We start from the raw sequence: 16316 nt of genomic DNA, 5'->3' as shown, positions 1-16316 counted from the left end.
CAGTATATTTTAAGCCCAAAACAATAAATACCTGTTAGAAAATTTTATGTACATTTTGTTATATACAAAAGAAAGCCAAAGGCTGACTATCAGCTTGAAATATACAAATAGCCTTAACAGTCCAATAATTGTCTTGATTTGTATACTGTGAGCACATTTATCTCATGGAAAATTCAAACATTAGTCTCCCAAAGAAATGGCCAAGTTAAGATCCATGCTTGATATTTAACCAAGTCTAATGTTGAAAAATAATATGTAAAATCATTTTAAGTTAAGTTCTCTACAATCAACACAATGATGTGTGAATAACTTAGTTGACAAGTTTTGAACATTTATTTTTCAATAAGTACCATCTAATGAAATCACTGACTGAAATTAATCAATATCACGGAGCCATGGCTTTACTACTTTTGGTTAATATGAGTAAACGTCAGAAATACTCTCTCTGTAATCTTCTGGAGCTGTAATATTCTAAAGGCCCAGAAACATTTCATTCATTTCAATGAAGTAATGTGGAAGCACAATCGAGCAACAATAATAATGAAAATTATTTTGCAGTTAAATTCACTCTGTGCACTATTTAAATGCATTGATTAATGTGTTTGTTGTGTATTATGTGGGCAATTATATGTAAATAGTTGTTAATTTCTTTATTAAAAGTGAACGATTCTGCCTGAGTGGAACTGCAGGGGCCTTTATAGAAATATGGAAATCACTGAATAACAATAATAAGCAGAAGAACCTTAATTCATTTGTTATTAAGATACACTTTGTGAGCTCATTGTTGGTGTGTTAATAAGGAGCTTGAACCACAAGATTACTAAAATGTTCAGTATAATATGATGAGCAGATGAAGTCAAACTCAAGCAGCACAACCAGGAGAGGTATTTTCTAATATCACAAATTGAAAGTTTATGATAAAGCTAAATTAGCTAATATTATTATGAGATACATAATAGGATGGGAAAACCAAACACTGGAAGATTGCTTCCAGAAACACAAACACAGCTGTTCAACGCTCATGATTACTGAATAAGCCCAGTGTAAAACACTTCAGGAATTGTTACTTCTCTAAACATCTGTAATGACATTCCATGATCATCAACGATTTGAGGTATTGCAGTAAACTTAGAAAGAATTCCATTCAATAAGAAAATGAGGTACTCTATCAGTACAATGGTGAATAGTTATAATTTGGAAGGTAACTCCTGAAAAGATGTTGGAGGTAGATTCAATTATGCCCTAAAAATGAAGTGGCGAAGGTCAAATCTGAAGGATTATGATGGAAAACAGGGAATGGGAAAATACCTAACTCTTCATCACAACAGCACAGGTACACAGGGTTGAACAGCTTTTTTTCTACACAGCATGATCTGATGGTTCTGAAATGGGAATCTGGATAGATGACATGAATTGAGACAAGGCTCTTCTTCACCTATACATAGTTGGTATATTGTGTTCGGGGTTTCTGTTCAAGCAGACACCACCTTGTGAGTAATAATTGAGATCTAGCTTTGTGCTTTGTTCACTTACACTTTTGTGCATGTTGCTGAATCATAAACTTTCAAGTTGTTATTTTAATAAAGCAACCTATCTTACTGCAGACATTTACATAACACTGTGTCATTTATATTTAAAAAAATTAAACTGACTAATCCTAAACTGATTTCTCATCTCATTCCCTAAGGTCTGGATGGGTCAACCAGAAAGCTTCAGATATTTAGTGCTAACCTGGCCTGCCTTTTGGATGGGATGACTAATGTTTAACTAATCCCTGTGGGAATAACCCTAGTAACAGGCAAAGCCAGATAAATTATTAGACTGGTGAAGCTATTTCTGGTAATGTATAGTTGATCCCCTAGATTAATATTTAGCTTTCAAGAATTATCAAAGGAATATATTGCACTTGGCTTCTAATAAATTGAAGGCCTCTGCATTTTCATAAGTAACCATGGCAACAATATTTAAATGGCATGTGGGAAAGCCACCTTGATAACTTCTTTTCACATGGTTGAGTTCTTGGTACCAATGGACAGGAAATTCTTTAAAAATAATCCCAAACTTCGAGTATTATATTACAGGGATTGTGAAAGTAAACTCTTTGCTTTATTAATCATGAGAAATGGGTGCGATCTAAGAAGTTCCCCAGTCCATGTATCTTATAAGGATGAAGGAGGGTGAATTTTGGAGATCCTGAAGAACCGGGCTAAGGAAATGCAGGGAGAGGCTTCCAAAAGTGCTCCTTACAAAAACAATATAATACACTGTTGGTAATATAATTAATATAATGCAAGCAAATAATTTTGTCCTCACAAAGATGTGACTGTTAAGTATTTTCAAGTGATCATGAGCTCTGTACAGTCTAAATTGTAGACAACCTTGTGACAAAAGGCAACAATGCTTCCTTTTTCAAATGGCTTTCCTTCACATTGTCCTGTGTGAAATTATCAGTTTGTTGAGACTTGCTTGTCTTTTGCTACTGAAAGCTGCTCATCACTGAAAAGACCAAGGAAACTTTCATCTAATTGGTCAGAAAAGATTTGGGTTCAGGTTCCAATGTCTATCTCATGTTCCAATGAATGGAAAGTAAACACAAGATGAAAGGGATTGTAGTATACTGGGCAACTAACTCTAAAGTATTGTTACACTTTTAATTGGCAGCAGTTCTATTTGATCTATCTATATTTTTTCCCTAGTGTAGAATACGACTTTAGACAGCAGGAAGGCAGATTCCATCATGTTCTCCGAGCCCTGGAAAGCGAGGATGAAAGTTCACAGCAGCAGCACCTATCCAGAGGGAATACTGACAACCAGACTAGGCAGAAACAGGAAATGAAGAATAAACCACGCAAGCCTAAGAAAACCTGTTTTTGGTGTCTGTGAGCAATTGCTGTCAAATTACCTGCCTGAAAAATAGTGTTTTTTTTTGTCCCGTGTGACTTTTGCAAATCAAGGGCTGTTGAGGGACATCTTCTGCATTTCAGGGGATCTGCAGCCAGTTGTATTAGACCAGGAAAGCAATGCAGTTACCCCAGCTATCTGCAAAAGGACAAACCACAAGGTGTTGAGGTAAGAAAAGTTACACTGAGACCTCTTCTACTACCGTAGCATTGTGGAACTGCAAAGTGAAATAACACCTTAACAGTGTAGGTGACCCATATCATCTGCCGAATTAAGGTCACTTGGTGCAAGTTGATGGATCATTTTAGAGCTACATTTGGTTAATGCAGCACTGTGTCTGATAATGAGTTTATATCTGATTAATGAACAGAAGAGAACACAGCAATAATGGATGCAATGGAGCACTTAAGCTTCCAAGTTAGCTAGCAAAATCAATTCACTCCAATAATAATGATTGCAGTCTCATTCATTATTGACAAAGGAGGAAACATGCGCATTCTCGTGTTTTTAATGGCCATTATCTTTCTGCTTTTTAACGTCAGATTCAGCATTGCAGTTCTATCTCGCTCTTGGTGTTCCAGTGGTGACTCTTTTATACATTAAAAATAAATCTGCTTATGCTGGATGGTGAATTGAAACCTGAAGTGTTGCAAAGTGCAGATCCTTAGAATAATGTTCCATGATGTCCACGCAGAACCTTAATCTTCCTTCTGACTGACCTCCAGCATGTTCTGCCTTTATATGGAACATACAGCAGAGAAACAGGTTGGGTCACCTAACAATCTGTGCCCTACATTTACGTTACATGCAGACTTGCTCTCCTCTCAGCCTGCATCTCACCCTATCCTTTCTCTGACACATTGTTCCCTTTCAGTATCTTCTTTGCTATTCACCTCAAGTCCTGCATGTGGTGGCAAATATTTGTTTGTAAGATAGCTGCATAATTTGATATGCCATAAATGTTCACAAAAACATGTTGAATCCAGGAATGTGGTAGGGTAGGCGATTACTTCTTAGCCTAAGAATAATCTGTAGTGTTAACAGTATAGGAACATATTATTATGTCTAACAATGACCCAAATAAACAGGTTAATGGCTGCATCAGCAATGACAAAAAGAGATGTCATATGAGCACATTAAATGTTGTTGGTCCTAACATCCTTGGCATTTACAGGTTAAGAGATGGCCTCTCATCAATCAGACAGTTGGGCTGGTTTGTAAAACTATATAGAATGCAGTAAAAAGAAGACCAGAGGTGCTTAAAAATGAAAGAGAGAGAAAGACTCAAGTGAAAGAAAGAGCAGGTAAAGATGGTGGGTTGCAGACACCAGGCCCTTCACAAAATCTAACTTTCAAGCATGGTTGATATTGCTTCAGATAGTGTGGGTAAGCTGTGAGCACTGTGGAGACACTGGTTACCACAGAAACAGAGATTCCTACAAACATAACAATTTTTGCTGCATAAACAACCTACTTTAGAAATGTTTAACAGAATTTCATCTTTTAATACAGATTTAGATAGCGATTGAAATCATAATGTCATACTTTCTTGTACCCAATCCCATTTCTTGCCAGAAAGTAAATTTATATTATCTTCTTCATTCTTCCCATACATTGCCCTTCATTGGGCAGAGGGATGACAAAAGTGCAGAGTAATGCAAATAAGTAGCTAGCATTCTAATTTTCAAACATGTGGCCATTGACTGAAGAGAAGATGAATTTTCATAAAACACTGATTGGACTACAAGTGTCCCAATTCTGCACTCAGACCCATATTCCAAAAGGACTGCAAACCAGAATGGAGTCACAAAATACAGAACCAGGCCTTTCAGCAAGTCTGCTCTAACCATCAGTAATTAAATTTTACCATTTCTACTTTAATCCTTTTTTTTATTCTTCTCTCATTCCATCAACTCCTCACAGGTTCTACGACTCATCCACATGCTAAAGGCGATTTACTATGGCCAATCAGCCTACCAACCTGCACATCTTTGGGATGTGAGAGGAGATCCGCATAGTCACATGCAAACTCCACACAGAGAGTACCTGAGGTCAGGATTGAACCTGGCGATGTGAGGCAGTGACTCTACTGTGCTTCCCAATATCTGTCCAGTGCTATGGTATCAAATGCCAAAACTTTAAAGAATATTTCTCACTTTCAACTTTGGAGTGCTGAATTTATTTTCTGGAGCAGTTCCCCTATTTTTACTTAAAATTCATTTTCGGGATGGAGATGGCACTGGTAAGGCTAGCTTTTTTTTGCCCTTATAGATACTAAACCATGGAAATACTAACAACAACCATGATTGAGAGGATATCATCACGGTGGAAAATCAAAATCATGTTCTACCTGAAGAGAACAAAACTTCTGAAAGTTTGGAAAAGATTGAAGAAGACAAGTGATCAATTATTTCCATTGTTGACAAAAGCTGTAACAAGAGATGAGAACACAGGACTGGCACCAGAATAGAGATTTCAAGAAAAGATTTTATGGATTAGATTACAAAGACATTTAGTGTATTTTCATCAGTAGGAACTGAAATTCATCCAATGGTAGCAATAAAGGAGCCGTTAGTAACACATTTCAGGAAAGCAACCTCTTGTGGGAAGGTCAGTATGTACCATCCTTCTGTAATCAAAGTAATTGTGACTTTGGTGATTCCTAAGACACCTCATAAGCCGGTTAAAAATCAACCACGTTAGTATGGACCTGGAACTCAGACCAGAAAAGGTAAGTATGGCAGATTTTCAAAGAGGTTACCACACCAGTTAAACCTATATGACAAGTTAACCAATCCATTGTTATGGTTTTATTTTTCGAACTGTTACATGCAATTCACTCTCTGACACAGCCAGTCTGTAAGTTGAACCCATCTACATTACTAATGAGGCAAGATTGTGCCAGCAAGCTGAAGAGAATAACATGATTTCTGCAGTTTGCATCTGACTTGTGTGCTGTTGGATATTGCAATGGGGCAGTTAGATTCAAGCTCTCCTCCCATTCCCATAAACTCAAAACAGCAGAAAGTCTCGGCAACCCTGATATTATTTTCTTTCTGTGACCTCCTGTAGGTTAAATTTCAAGCCTGGAATCACATAATAAATACTGGATTCACTTAAGTGTCAGAGAATAATTAACCATCTTATCTGAATCAGTATCAGAATCAGGTTTATTATCACTGATGCATGTCATGAAATTCATTGTTTTGTGGCAGCAGTGCAAGACAAAAAATTACTATAAGTTACAAAAATAGTGTAAATGATGAGCTAATGTTCATGGACTTCTTAGAAGTCTGATGGCGGAGAGGAAGAAGCTGTTCCTAAAACATTGAGTGTGGGTCTTCAAGGTCCTGTTGTTCTTCCTCAATGGTAGTAAAGCGAAGAGGGCACATCCTGAATGGTGAGGATCTTTAGTGTTGGGTGCTGCCTTCCTGAGGCACCGCTTCTGGAAGATGTCATCAATGATAGAGAAGGCTATACCCATGGTGGAGCTGCAGCCTCCTGCAATCCTGTGCATTAGAAGCTCCATTCCAGGCTGTAATGCAACAAGTCAGAATGCTCTTTATCGTACATCTGCAGAAATTTGCAAGGGTCTTTGATGATATACCACATCTCCTCAAACTCCAAATGAAGTAGAACTGGTGGTGTGCCCTCGTCATGATTGCATCACTGTGTTGGGCCCAAGACTGATGTTCTGAGGTGCCGATCCAGGAACCTGAAGCTACTCATGTTGCCAACACTGAACCCTCAAACACTGGTGTATGTTCTCATGACTTCCCCGTGCTGAAGTCCACAATCAATTCCTTGGTCGTACTCCTTGAAAGGGTTATGCAGTGAGCCCCATTCCCTACTCTTTCCCCGTTGTTTATCTACATGTTACTTTATCAAGGAAACAACTGAACCTTCTTCTACAGCTACCATGAGCACCACACCTTTAAATCCCTACTTCCAACACCCTTCAAGAATGCGTTCCAGAATACAATATATGACTGCATTTGCATCCCTCATCTCATTATCTTGCTTCATAAGCAAATTTCTTCCCTTTTATTTCTGTTGACAATAACATAAATCTTACATTATTTATCTTCCTATGTGTGAGAACAGTCCTTCCCAAAGTGCCCCATGAAAATTCCTCTTAACTTGGACACGTATTTATCTCCTAGAGCTTCCCTGCTATAAAAATGAGCAATCCCAATTTCTTCCGATGTTCCACGTATCATTATCCTTGATTGATCACGTTAGCTTCCTCTGAACTGTACACAAGTACACTGAGCAAAAATGAAGTCAGCACTCCAAAGTAACAGTTATTTACAAATTAATAAACATTTCAACTTTATAGTGTTAAAGGGGAAAAGACATTACTTTTTAAAAATTGTGTCATTATTTTTGAAGTAATTGATGATAATCCATGCTAACAAGGTAACAAATTGCAGAAATAGACCTAAACGGGGCTATCTGAACATTACACTGACTTTTTAATTCATATGCTGGGAAATCTTACAGTCCTTCTTTTCAGATTTTGTGCTCCTTTCTTTTTTTCTTGAAATTTTTCAGGAAATTTCAGTCCTATGCAAAAATATTATAGGTATTTCTGTAAATGTGATTTGTTTCCAGTACCATACTATGTGAACTTATATATAAAAAATGAGAAGATACTGTAAGTGGTCTAATCCCAGATGAAAGAGATGTATTTGGTCCTGTTATTGCCTATAATTACTAACGAACAGCTTGGGATAAAAGAAGGGTCAAGGAAGTGAGGAGGAATAATAAGCTGTTTGCATTTATCAAAGAAATAGGTAAGTTCCAAACTCTAGGCAAGGTAAGAGCACATTGAAGAAATATAGCTGTAACTTGAGTTTAGGGAGTTCAGAGGAGCACACAGTATGGACTGTGATCCATTCATTAACAATACAAGTTCAGCGAGAAAGTGAAGAATTTAGACAGGAATCCCCATTCAATAAGCTTGTGGTTGTGACCTGCCCAGATCTGTGAAAACAAAACCTTGGAAGAGTTATCCCAAAAATGTAAGTGCTGCCAAAGTTGTAGATCTACTTGAGTCTACCAGAGAGTACAAATAACCAAGGTAAAAATAGATTGTTTGATGTGAGTTTTACCCAGTTTCTTAGCAAATGTAAGAAGAAATGAAGAATAATACCCGGTGCGTCTCAAAATCAGGGATGCAGATTCATGGACTTGAGGAGATTTCATGGCAGCACAGTCAATATGTTGTTACCTACATGCCAGTAAACAATGTAACTAACAAAAGAGGAACACTTACATTAGATTGAATAACCAGAAGTTGAAATGGAACTTAAATAAAGTTATATTCCCCCAATCCTAAACCAAGGTGAAGTCAGGTGATGTCCATCATACAGATTGCAAGCAAAGTATATCCAAGTTGATATGGAGCACTCAGATCAGGTTGGGTGCTGTTCCTGAGCTCTTGCCAATAATACTTGCAGGAATATGCAGTGTTTGTGGATGTCAAGGTGGAGCAGAGTTGAGCTGGACTGTGCTCTCCTTTCCCTCTCATCCACAGATCAACAGCTACTGAGACTCACATCCCCACATGAAGCTGGACAAGTGAGGAGGTACCAGAGGACGAATACATCAATGGAAAAGAACAGTCAACTATTAGCAATGAAACCCTGTAGAAAAGATGGGAATGAATTTGTAAAAGGGAATAAAAAAGATGCTATCAATTGTTAGAGATGAAGGTATGAAAGTCTATTCTGAAAATTGTGAAATAGTAAAAATTGATAATTGCATGTGATCCTGTAAGATATGTGTCTTACCTCACTAAATGAGAGTAGCACTTGTACGACAGGCACATGAAGTACTGTGCATTTGTATATTGTCTGTACTAGAGTAAAAGTTCTCTTTGTACGACATTGAATATAATTGTAAAATACATACAAGCAATGATATTTTTAAAAATGTTTCACTTTTCATTTAGCTTAACTTGGCTTTTCATTTCTCACAATGGAGTATCTATTTCTGCTGATCAACATATAGAAATAAATATTTGTACCAACAATAAGCACCTGATCATGTCAAGATCTCAAAGCATTTTGGCATGAACTTTGTTGGGCATGCAGTGACATTTTTGTCTGTATATGAGCAAAACAATTACACTGCAGTAATGTGTCCCCGTATCAGACCTCAGCTTATTAATTAATAACCTTGGTGGTGCGGACCTTTACAAATTTGTACAAGGTATCAGCAGAATATTCGTCAGCATTACCAGTCATTAAATATGCTGGTAATGTAACATACACTCTTAATTCTTTATAGCACTGCGCCAAACCCAAAGGAGAAGAAAATACATTACAAGAGCTGAACTAATGTGTGGTTAGAAAATTGGATTTCAAGAATTTTTTAAGCAAATCTTTAACATTCACCAGAGAAGCATTCCAAAGAGAAACTTGGAGACTTGTGTACAGATTTGGTCACCCTGTTACATAAAAGACAGAGTTAAGCACAGGGGAAAAAACAGAGAGTTATGAGGATGTTACCAAGACTGGCGGGCCTGAGCTATAGGGAGATGTGGGCCAGGCTAGATCTTTATTCCTTGGAACGTAGGAGAAAAAGAAGCAACCTTAATGAAGTGTTTAAAATTATGTGAGGCATAGATAAGGTCGATGGTTACAGTCCTTTTCTTATGGTAGCAGAATCCAAAACTTGGGAGCATAGGTTTAGTGTGAGAGCAGAAAGGTTTAAAAGAGATCTGAGAGGCAATATTTTTCCATGCGAGTATATGGAATGAGCTGCCAGTGGCACTGGTTATGATAGATACAATAACATCATTTATGAAGTATTTGCATAGGGACATGGAGTGGCTGGGCTTTGAGGGATATGGGCCAAAGGCAGGAAATTGGGACTAGCTGGGTGATCAGCCTGGACAGGGTGGGCCCAACGAACTCTACGGGTGCTATATTGCTCTGAAACACTGTTTGCAATTCCACTGGAGCATCAGCCATAATACAGCACATTGGCACAACCACATAGACCTGGATTCAATCCTGGCCTCTGCTGCTGTCTATTTTGGATTTTACACGTTTTCACTATAACCATGTGGGCTTTATATAGTCAGTCAGTTTCCTCCCAAATACCAAGGATGTGCAGCTTATAAGGTTAGTCAGCTACTGTGAATCCATGTGTGAAGGTGAATGATAGAATCTTGGAGAAATTGACAGGAATGAGGAGAAAATAAACTAGGATTAATATAGGATGAGTGTAAATGGCTGCCTGGTGGTTGGTAAACTATCACCAGAGATCGCTGGCCAAGGCAAACTGAGAAATGAAACATTCACTGCATAAAATTGCCAACTTGCCTTCGTAAGACCATGGCAATGGGCAACCAGAAAGAAGCACCTTGTTTTATGCACAGAGTTACAGATCAGCTGCCGATAATTTTGTTGCCTATTAAATATGCTCTTCAATACATGTAATAAGCTTGAGATGGTAAAAGGATATCATCACCTGGACTTTGTAATGAATGGTATTGTGGTGTTGCTCAGGTAAACTCCCTACTACGGGTTAATGATCACAGTGACATGAATTTTCCATTTCCGTACATTAATTGTCAACTATCAGCTCCATAGGATCTGCAGTGTACAGTCACAGGGCTGTCATGCAGAAGGCTAAGAGGCTAACCAAGTTGAAGAAATTGTATGGGTAGAAAACCCTAATCTCTAAATGACTCTTTGTAGAATTTACAAAGAATGCAATATAGATTAGGCCACATATTTGGGATAAATATAAACCTCATTCATTTCTTAAAATTAAAATATGAACCAGTTTTCGATATACTAGCGTAATCACAAAGAAGACACAGCAATGGCTCTACTTTGTTAGGCATTCGAGGATATTCGGTATGTCACCAAAAATTCTTACAAATTCCTATGGAGATTTGTATGTATGATGGAGGGAATTTTAATTAATTGGATCACAGCCTGATATGCAGCCTCCATGGCGCAGGATTCCAAGAGGCTGGAAAGAGCTGTAGACTTAGCCAGCTCTAGCACAGGCACAACTCTAGACACCATTGAGGACATCTTCAAGTCAAGGTGCTTCAAAAAGATGATATCCATCACTATGGCCCTCACCATCCAGGACATGCCCTCTTCTCATTCCTACCATCAGAGAACAGGTACAGGAGCTTGAAGACTTACACATAACAATTCAGAATCTGTTTTCCCCTCCACCATCAGATTTCTGAACAGTCCATGTAACCACATTATTCTGTTGCTTTGCTCTGTTTATGCCTTTTGGTACTTCTATATCTTTGCATTGTCCTGCTGCTGCAAAACAACTAATTTATGTCATCAAAGGAGGTGATAGTAGACCTGATTCTTCTTTTAGAAATTCTGAAATAATTACCCGAGGGAATGAAATGACATATGTATAACAAAATCAGATGTACAGCATAAGAGGGCACTTCACAGAAAATCGTAGGACCGGTGACCATTTGCTCCATTGTATCTGTGCTGGCTAAAATTAATCTATCCAGTCTAATCCAATTTTCAGCTTTTAATCCATAGTCCTGTCCTTCAGTAATTCAAGTGTGTATCCCAATACTTTTTTTAAATACACTGAAGGTTTCTACTTCTGCGATATTTCCAAATTCTGTGCCCCAGACCTCCATAGTTACTGATTTGCCAATCATTAAAAATGTAATGAGCATTTTTCAGATTTTTGAGAGCAAGAATAGTTTGTAAAGTTCCCACTATCTCACTAATTTCCGCCGATTGTTTTAGAGGAAACCAAAAAAAAGTTCCCATTTTGGAAAAGCAAACACTGACAGACACCAATCTCTGAATATCCATAGATCCATTGCATATTCCTGAAACTGCTGGCAGGTTTCCATCATTGCAAAAGTGAACCTCACCAATACTGCAAATTACTGCAGGAAAGATGAGACAATGACTTATGCACTGAGCTTCTATAAACTTCCCTCACCTATATTAGTGAAATATTTCATCCAAATCCATATAGTGGAATCCACTTTTCCATCATAAATCTTTCTAAGATTCTTTTATCTAAGTACACTTCCTGACAACATGTTTTTAATTATTAATTCATATATCCCCGTGAATAATGGAAACTGATGACAATATAATTATAGCCATCCCTGAGAGAAGGCGCAATAAACATGTAGTTTTGTGCAATCCACATCACCACCTTGTATGTCCCTGTAACTGCACTGAATACTACTTCCCCATTACCCAAACTGCAAAACCATTTGTGTTTAAACTGCAAACGGTCATCCTCAGTCATGTGGGAATATCATTGTCTAGTCAGGTCCTTTAAACACTTGCAGCAGCATAGTTTATCAGACAAACACACACAAAATGCTGGAGGAACTCAGCAAGGCAGGAAGTATCTATGGAAATAAATAGATAGTCAACGTTTCAGATCAAGACCCTTCTTCAGGACTGAGAAGGAAGGGAAAAGATGCCAGAATAAAAATTTGGAGGTGAGGGGATAGAGTCTAGCTGGAAGGTGACAGGTGGGTGGTAAGGTTAAGGGCAAGTGAAGTAGGAATCTGATAGGAGAGGAGAGTGGACTATAGGAGAAAGAGAAGGAAGAGGGGATCCAAGGGGAGTGTAATAGGCAGGGAAGAAGAGGTAAAAGTCAAAATGGGGACTAGAGGAAGGAGGGCTACAATTTAACAGAGGCTTACTGAATTGCGATTAGCAGCTGAAGTCTGTTTACCATCAGTGTAAATGATTTTATCTCAACCATCTTTCAAAAAGATGTAACACCACTGCCCTCAGTTCTTAGAAAGTCTCCACACCATTGGGTGAAATGAAAATAGACTTCTTTGAACTTTATTTTATGTAGGATGTATCCACTACTCAAAGTCATTTTCAGTCTCTCTACTATCCTGACTTAGAATTAGGCAGAGCACTCATAGGCCTATGGCACAACAAGACCACGTTGACCATCAAGCACCCACTTGCATTGATTTTACATAACTCCCATTTTATTGTCCACGTATTTCCATAAATGCTTACAGATTTTACCACTCATGCACGCATTTCAATTTCAATTTCAGTTTATTGTCACTCAACCGTACACACGTATACCACCTCAACGTAAAATTATCCTCCTTTTATATGAATTACGCCCCAGTAATAATTATTAGTTATGCACACAAAGAGAATCTGTATTTACTTACAAGTACCTTTATTGTCTCAATTAAAAAGCACGTGAATTTACACCACCGAATACTTGTGAGCATTAAAGGCCCTTCATGCCCATGATGGTTAGTCTCCAGAGAGTTGTTGCTGCCTCACATTTGAAGCTTCTTATTTTATACACTTTCCTTACAAGTTCAAATGTTGGCTTGAGGTCATATGACTAAGTAGTGTCAACTTCTTATTGATTCTGGTCCAAGCCAGCGTTCACTTATTGCCCTCTTCCACAAGTGACAACTGGTAAGTTATGGCTCTTTGTTCTAAATCAGTTACCAAACTAGTAACCAGCTTGAATCGCTCAGGGCAGACACAGACCTCACCACTCACAAACCAGCAGATTATATTATACCAAAGCACACCTCTCAAAGAACTTCTTAGTCCAGCAGATTATCTGGTGCATCATTGTGTCTACTTTAAAACAATGATTCAGCCAAGCAAAACCAGTTCACAAAATGGCAGCATCCTTCGACCTCATGGCAAGAACAAAGACAATTGGCTTGTCTACTTCCATTGTCCCTAATTCATTCAAATTCACTGATTTGTAGACTGTAATTGTTTCTGGCCAATACTCCAGACAAGAGTGCACAATGCAGTACATATAACTCACACACACAACACATAAAGTAATATTACCACAAATAAATTAACAAATCATTAAATGCATTTATGACACACACTAAAAAGTAAACAGTATAATGCTACTGGTGCTTCACAAGTGGTGAGATCTGGATGGTGACAGGGAATTCAGTAGCCTTATGGCCCAGGGGAAGAAGCTGTTTCCCACACTAACAGTTCTTGTTCTAATGCTACGGTACCTCCTGCCTGGTGGTGGGAGGTCAAAGAGATTGTTGCACAGATGGGAGGGATCATTGGCAATGCTAAGGGTCCTTAACATTTGGGGTGAATTATGGTGATAATTAGTCAACCAACATGCATATCTTTGGAATTTGAGAGGAAATTGGAACACCTGGAGGAATCTTATGCAGGTATAGGGATAATGTGCAAACTCCACTATGACAGCATCAGAGGTCAAGATCAAAGCCAGATCACCGGTACAATGAGCCAACAATTCCATCATCTGCACCACCTTGGCATTCCCAATTCACAGGTTAGTTTCACAGTTTCCACCTTCTTGAATTGGAGCATGCAACATTTGAACTGCAATAGATAATCAATAGCTGCATCTCTGAGTTGCCTGGTTTTACTGCAATCAGAGAATCCCAGCGCACCAGAGAAAGTTCTTGGGACTTCCTAGTGTTTGAGGCTGTGATACGTCCAGGAGTGTGCGTAATCACCAATCCATTAAGTAACCAAGTTTTGTCACTTCACGGGAGGTATAACTTGATTCTTTGCCCTCAAACAAGAGCGACATCTGTCAAACTCTAACCAGTCATGAAGTCAGGGGAAGAGCAGTCCTGAAGAGTACTGGTTCCCAAAAGGTAAGTTATTTCATGTTACCTTGCTTTACAGATCAACAAAAGGATACTGTTTTTTTGAACTGAGGACTTCTGTTCCTAGACCCAGTGTATCTATAGTTTGTTATACTACTCACTACCAAGACCTTAACTAGTGGTTGTTCTATATTGCCCGAGGATCCATTCCACAGGAGCCATGTCTTTTATTGTGCTGTTGTGGTCACAGCTCACTAGCCCGAACATCTTGCGCTGAGCAGGCTAGGACTGATATATGTATAAGGCTGAGAAATAATACTGGTCCAGACTTTCACAATGACTAGCTGAGGTGAAACAAATGCTCATTCTATTGACAATCGGCCATTATCCCCAATTAAACTTAAACCCTGGATATAAACTTTGGTTTAGGTTTGCGCTCCACTGTAATGATGCATTTTCCCCCAAGTTGTGACAAAGTTATGCTTATGACGGAACCTGTGACTAACACACCAGAGCAATTACTGCTGTGTCACTTACTATGTCTTTGTCTCATCCTGGAGTTGTGCAAATGGAGATGGAACATTTAGACACATTTCAGCTTTCTAGCTCTTTAAGTACCACCTTGAATGTGTTAAAGAGTCACAGATTTGTAGAAAACAGAAATGGAGCCTTTGGCATATCTCATCCACACCAACCAAGTTGTCTCATTGAATTAGTCCCATTTCCATATGCTTAACCCATATACCTCTGAACTCTCATTTCTCTACTTCAGCTCACATGGCTGTGGTGTCCACAGAGTCATAGAGCATAAAAATAGGCCGTCCCATGTCAAACATCAAGGTCCCATTTACACTGATCCCACACTAATTGCTTTATTTAAATTTTTCCCACATTCCCATCAACAATGATCCTAGATTCTACCCCTCAGAGGCCAATCAACAAAGCATTCTTTGCGATTGTGGGAGGAAACCGGAGCACTTGGAAGAAACCCACATGGTCAAAGGAAGAACATGCAAACTGAGAATATATAAAAATTGAAGTACTTGTTAAAATCATGAAGCTGCAAGATACAATCAAATGGGCACTGTGACTAAAGCACCTAGCATTCCAATGTGCATGTTGTGCAAGTGGATGTAGTGTTAAAGATTATAGTTTTCAGAGAAAAGCAAACCATAAATTTTATTTATTTCTTTTGCAAATCAAATACTATTTCTTACACATAATAGCCAGGAACATTCAGCACTTAAATAAAAGAAACTCTAACAACATTGCCCTTTTAAACTCAGTTAATAATCTAAAATAGAAAGTCTTATTAATGATGACCATAAATCTATTAGATTGTAATAAAATCTTAGTTGATGCATCAAAGTCTTAAGAAGAAAAAATCTCCCGCCCTTATCCAGTCTAGCCTAAATGTGACACAGTAATTGACTATGAAATGGCCTTGCAAGTTGTTCTGTTCAGGCGTATCAGGACTGGGTTATAAATGCTGCCAACATCTTGAAAAATGAATAAACATTTTAAAATATCTGCATTCAGTGTGAATTCTTTGGATCCGAGCACTGTTGGCAGAATTGGCATTTACGTACAGCCCATTGCCACTTACTGTTCAGAAGCTGACAGTGAACTTTCATTATACAACTGGTTATGCATTCCCAGATTGTGACAGTGCTGCATTCAGCACGGGCAGTGAACATATCACATTAGTTATGTTCCATGCAACTATTTGTCCAGAAAATGTACACTCCTTTGGGTTGTGTACATTGGCTTGTTATGTTGAAAACCAATGCTTTGCTGAAAGTATTAAGCATTCCTGTATGAG

The 16316-nt window shown here is 38.3% G+C and overlaps 2 protein-coding genes across 2 annotated transcripts in view; one reads left to right on the top strand and one right to left on the bottom strand.

Moving 5' to 3' along the window:
* Nucleotides 1-2883, top strand: part of LOC140200628 (protein INSYN2B-like) — a 73901-nt gene extending 71018 nt beyond the window's left edge. Inside the window, exon 3 of the mRNA XM_072264199.1 lies at nucleotides 2697-2883. Coding sequence (XP_072120300.1) covers nucleotides 2697-2883 — 187 coding nt within the window. The remainder of the gene's footprint in view (nucleotides 1-2696) is intronic.
* Nucleotides 1-16316, bottom strand: part of LOC140200352 (dedicator of cytokinesis protein 2-like) — a 699328-nt gene that overhangs the window by 334345 nt on the left and 348667 nt on the right. The window lies entirely within an intron of this gene.

This window comes from Mobula birostris, chromosome 7 (genome assembly GCF_030028105.1).
Source record: "Mobula birostris isolate sMobBir1 chromosome 7, sMobBir1.hap1, whole genome shotgun sequence".
Classification (NCBI taxonomy): domain Eukaryota; kingdom Metazoa; phylum Chordata; class Chondrichthyes; order Myliobatiformes; family Myliobatidae; genus Mobula; species Mobula birostris.
The sequence above is the reverse complement of the archived record's forward strand: the minus strand, read 5'-3'. Positions and strand labels throughout refer to the sequence as shown.